At 44.5% G+C, this 5,670-nt stretch overlaps 1 gene segment (V, D, J or C); it reads right to left on the bottom strand.

Annotated features, from left to right (window-relative positions):
• Positions 1 to 2,797: 2,797 nt before the first annotated feature.
• LOC128837969 (immunoglobulin kappa variable 3-15-like) lies at positions 2,798 to 3,558 on the bottom strand. The segment is given in 2 exon segments: positions 2,798 to 3,225; positions 3,500 to 3,558. Coding segments are annotated over 2 exon segments (477 nt in total).
• Positions 3,559 to 5,670: the final 2,112 nt, after the last annotated feature.

The raw sequence follows: 5,670 nt of genomic DNA, 5'->3' as shown, positions 1-5,670 counted from the left end.
TGGATGAGGGGAAAGCAGTGGATGTGTTATTCCTTGACTTTAGCAAAGCTTTTGATACGGTCTCCCACAGTATTCTTGCCGCCAAGTTAAAGAAGTATGGGCTGGATGAATGGACTGTAAGGTGGATAGAAAGCTGGCTAGATCGTCGGGCTCAACGGGTAGTGATCAATGGCTCCATGTCTAGTTGGCAGCCGGTTTCAAGCGGAGTGCCCCAAGGGTCGGTCCTGGGGCCGGTTTTGTTTAATATCTTTATTAATGATCTGGAGGATGGTGTGGACTGCACTCTCAGCAAGTTTGCAGATGACACTAAACTAGGAGGCGTGGTAGATACACTAGAGGGTAGGGATCGGATACAGAGGGACCTAGACAAATTAGAAGATTGGGCCGAAAAAAAGGTTTTTAAGGCCCGGCTTGACAAAGCCCTGGCTGGGATGATTTAGCTGGGAATTGGTCCTGCTTTGAGCAGGGGGTTGGACTAGATGACCTCTTGAGGTCCCTTCCAACTCTGATATTCTATGATTCTGTGAATGGTGTCCCATACCAGATAAACCACCAAAGCTTTTTTAAAATTGTTTCTTTTTGTTTGTTCTTACCCTGAAACCAGAAAAAAAATCATTGAGAAAAGCCATGTGTGTGAAATGATCTTGACTCTTCTGGGTGACTAGAAGCTCAGAGCCCTGCAGTGAAATGTAAAATGCAACCTGGTAGATTTATAATCCCTTGTCAGAGCAATGAGGAAATGGCACAGGGGTGTGAAAATGCAAAGAGGCCAAGCTAGATGCAGGCTAGGGTCTGGAAATGTTCTTTTTTTAATATCATCCCCTCCCATGGGTGGCTGTTTTAAGAGAAACACAGCCATTGACAGCCGAGAAATATTTACACCACCATCCTGAGAAAGGACATGGAAGTCCTTTTAGATTTAGCTTGTCATGTTTCTAATCAGAGGGCTCCTTTCTACAAACAGCCACGTCCATTCATAAATGTGTACATATTATTAAAGACACTGTACACAACAAAACATTCAGGTCCCCACAGCACCCCCATGATAGTAGAATCATAGGAGTGGAAAGTAGAAATTTCCAGTAGGAATTTTAGCCTCTTCTATGCCTTTGCATGGTCTCCAGTGCTCTGTCCCATCCAATTTTGAATAGTGGTAGTGATGGATCCGGTTAGCTCCAAGGCAGTAAACTCTGTAGAATGGGTTCAAGTACATTGTTGTTTTTATGATTTCATACATAAGAAGAAAGAAAATAAAATAAAAAGTTGTACTTTGTTTAATAATCCTTTGCACCATGTACAAAAATTTCAAAAATGTTTTAAAAACATCAACTAATCAAGTCTTCTAACAAGAGAGGAAAATTTACAAATCTGGTTATTATAGATGGAAAACCAAGACATGCAGAAGTTGTGTTTTGGCCAAGGTTAGTGAGTTAGAGACCAGGCTGGGGTTAGATCCCAACTCTCAGTTCTTGCATTAACCAGACCATGCCGTAGCCCTGGGATCCCATTTTGGGGATCTCCTGGATTCTTGAACAGCCCATAATCCGATATCTTACCTGACATGGTTGCGCTGGCCATGGGGAAGGGATTATTTGGGGGATGTCTGTATGAGATCAACCAGATGTTCTCTGAGCCAGGTTGCTTAATTTTTTAAAAATAATATGATTAGGTCCCCACTCTGTGGAATGAATCACACACAAAGCTGTGGAAAATGGGTTTTTCGCTGCTTCTGCTGGCTTGCTCAGTGTGAAGATTGCCTGCAACTTCTTTAGTGGGGTTTACAAGAAAAGTCAGCTTAAAGAAATCATCAATACATGGGATATTGTTACAGCTAGACATTTTGTGACCTGGGTTACTGGGTTCCTCTGTGTCTGACTGGTGAGAGACCTTCAAATGCTGGAAGGAAAGGATGCTCACAGAGAGTCACTGTTCATGAATACACAAGGCCAGACCCATTGATTTAGGTGAGTGAAAGTCCACTGCACTCAGCAGAGCTCTGCTGATTTGCACCAGCTGGGATCTGGACAGTGAATCCACCTGGGTATGTTCAGATTAGAATGTCACTTCTGTGGAGTCTTTAAATCAGCTGCTCTGTCTCTACATCCTGGGTGCAATTTAAAGCTGACGCTCCCCGTCTTCCTGCTTTCATTTTTCTCTCCTTGTTTTCCCTGCAGCTGTCTCTGCAATGCCCACTTTATGGGCATACCAGGGCATTTGAAAGTGTATGGACTCAGTTCTGGAATCAAATATTGTTATTGGCCCTTAGAAAAGAGCCCATCTTACTTCCCTGCACCGCTTTAATATTTTTACCATCAATTGTATCAAACGTGCTGCACTTTTATGTAGAACTCAAAAAAGAACTGAGGTTCTAGCTCTCGTCTCTGAACTGTTGGACTCTAGTCCACTAGTATGATGCCGAAGCAGGAGGAACAGATGATTGGATGATTCCAGATACCAAACATGTTTTAATGAGCACAACTAACTGACCTGAAGGGGCTGGATCAGAGAGTGGCTTTTACTCTGAGCACAGTTTGTTTGAATTAGACTGTTGCAGTTTTCCAGTGTGGCTGCTTTAGAAAGGCGAGGGGTAGTTCTCCCTCTATTTCCTCAGTTCAGTAGAAAGGTGCTTGGATTGTAACCTGTTGTCTGTAGGAAGTTGGATGCTGCCCGTAAGAGCAAATGTATGTTAGTGGCCAGGGAGCAATTGCTGAGTAAAGAGTGCTGAACCCCTGGTGTGAGCTCCTGAAGGGACCGGAAGTTCTTGAGCATGGACAGAGGTGACCGAAGTCTGACTCACTCAGCCACCCCACTGCAGGGCAGCAAAGGCAACGATGTAAGGATGCTGCACAGGAAGCAGCTGAAACATTGAGTGAGAGTCTGAAATGAAACAGAGCAGGGAGGTTTTTGTGCTGGTCTGTATCACTGTGAGAGGCCAGCTGTTATACTGCTGACAATAATAATCTCCAGCATCATCAGCTTCAACCCTGCTGATGGTGAATGTGTAGTCAGTGCCAGACCCACTGCCGCTGAACCGGTCTGGGACCCCAGAGGGACGGGAGGAAGTACCATAGAACAGGAGCTTAGGAGCTTGTCCTGATTTCTGTTGGTACCAGGCTATGTTGCTGCTGATGCTTGTGCTGGCTTTGCAGTTGATGGTGACTCTGTCTCCTGGAGACACCAACAGGGATTCTGGAGTCTGGGTCATCACAATCTGCCCACTGGCATCTGCATGTGAGATTAAAGCATAAATCCATGTTTCTGTGTTAGCACATAATAGTGTAAGGGTTTAAATTGTCATAGCATGAGTATCAACCAGGATTTTATTTAACATGAAACCATTTCAATTCTGCTGCTTATATAGACAGAGCATATGGAAGCATATAAATAAGAATTGACATCTATTTGACATATCATTCCTCATTTTTGTTCTGATGATATTCTATAGCTTATTGTCCATCTCTTTATACATTTTTCTACAATTCTAATCAAATGCACTTACCCTTCATAAAGAAAACTAGCACCCAGATGAGCAGAGCGTGTGACCTCATCTTGAGAGCTCCGGACTGACAGCTGCTGCTCAATGCACCATGATCTGTGACATGGAGCCGTTATAACCCCTCTGAGCTACAGGGAAATGCCACTCATGCATGGATATGCAAAATAACCATAGCTATGCAAACTTCCCCTCCGTGTGGCCCACTAGCTGGATTTGGGTGCTTGAAAGCACTGATGTCTGTGGTATCACATTTACCATGAGGGCAGATTCTGATTTACTTGCCATGAATAGGGTCCTACTCCTCAAACAGTCCTATCGAAATCATTGGGACTGTTCAGAAAGTAGCTCACTACTCAACATGAGCCAGGTTGTCAGAATCTGGCCCTAATTGAGGACTGTTTTTAGGCTCCGTAGTGGGGATGTGGAGACATTTCTCACTGAACATAAAAGGAAACATGCTTGAAAAGATTCTTTAAGGAAAGTGACATATACAGTTAACAAATCAGTTTCAATAAATGAGTCTCATTTTCTCCTCCCGGAGTCATCTGCATGGAGCCCTGTGTACTCCATGATAAGGTCGACCTGAATTCTGAGGCAGATCCGTGGATTCTGTGGCCGGTGGAAATTCCATGGCAGGTGAAATTAAAAAGGGATTTTTAATGTATTAAAAATAAAAATGAATAATGCAGGCAGGACAGTAGCCCCTAATTAGTTCCCTGGGGACAGGGACTTGGCTTTAAAGTTCTATATAAATAACTGAATAATGGGCCAAATCATGATTCCGTTTTGGAGAATGGGAGTTTGCCTGAATAAAGACTGAGTAAAAACCAGAATAATGAATAATGTAAACTGTGCGTCAAATCTAAAAGCAGCAAATTGGGTTGGCTGTAATTTCTGGAGTCATCTCATCGGTTGCATGTGAAAATCTGGATAGGTCCTGGGTGTTCATGGAAATGTTCACAAATCCTGAAAGTTTCATAGACTTTTAGCATGAAAATTGGCTCATGTCAGTGCCTTATTCCTCAGGGGCTGATCATCACTTGTCATTCACTAATCTCCTGTTTGAAGGATACAGCCATCTGTACAGCAAGCAGAGAAAATACCCCATGATTCACATGACCACTCACCATGAAAAATGTAGTGCAGGGGAACAGTTTGTGTATGACCCATACACTAAAACTTGTCTGCAGAAATCATTTGGAAGGCTCAAGAACAATCAATAATGCGCAAAAGCCAGCACAGGAACAAATAAACAGGCTCTAGGTGAAATTCACCCTGAGCTGGGGTCCAGCCCAAGGCCTATGAACCATTAAAGCTTCACATAAGCCCTGAAAATGCTGCTTATGTTGCATTGTGTCTGGGAGAATTTTACCCCAAATTTGCAATGACTAATGAGACTAGCTCTCATAAATGGTGGGGAAGGAAGGATCTGAGGAGTTGGCCCAGCAGTAGGACATGTCTGAGAAATTCTTACAAGCAGCTCAGCTGTAATCCTCACCTGTGGGCTGTAATACTTTGATCTCATTTGGTTGTTGGTTTAGTGTGTGGGTGCTGGGTGGGTGTCTGACTGGAGGATCTGGTGGTCCCTTCTGGCCCTAGACTCTGACTATGACAGCTGTATCTACACACACAGCAGGCCAGGCTGCTGTAGACTTTACTTTGCCCTTCTTCCCATTGAGCAGTAACACCGTCCGGAGAGCATGTCATGCTTTCTCGCCATTTCAATTATGGAATCAGTCCGTGAACTTCCTGTTTTGATTTGCCATGAAGGTGGCAATGGCTGGACACCTGGCTGTGACACATACAGTGGTGAGCCCAAAGCGCTCCATGGAGAACAGGGCAGTTATTGTGTTGGTTTGTATCTCTGTGAAGGTGGCCAGTCCCAGCCTTGCTAACATTAAATGATCTCCAGCACTGACTGCTTCAACAGCGCTCACTGTGCGTGGGAAATTACTCCCAGACCCACTGCCACTGAGCTGGGGGAGGCCAGGGGCGCTGGAACAATTTGTATAGTGGGGGGAGCCATTGAACCAAACTTTAAGCCCTGTATATGATAGAACCACTCCAAGCCAGGGGACGCGGCAGCATCCCAGCTCCCCCAGTTCCAGCACCTATGGGGGAAGCTGCAGCTTGGGGACATGTCTGTAGGGTCTAACACCCATTGATGTCAGTGG

This window comes from Malaclemys terrapin, chromosome 5, assembly GCF_027887155.1.
Source record: "Malaclemys terrapin pileata isolate rMalTer1 chromosome 5, rMalTer1.hap1, whole genome shotgun sequence".
Classification (NCBI taxonomy): Eukaryota; Metazoa; Chordata; order Testudines; family Emydidae; genus Malaclemys; species Malaclemys terrapin.
Note: the sequence above shows the minus strand (reverse complement) of the source record. Positions and strands in the feature narration are given on the sequence as shown.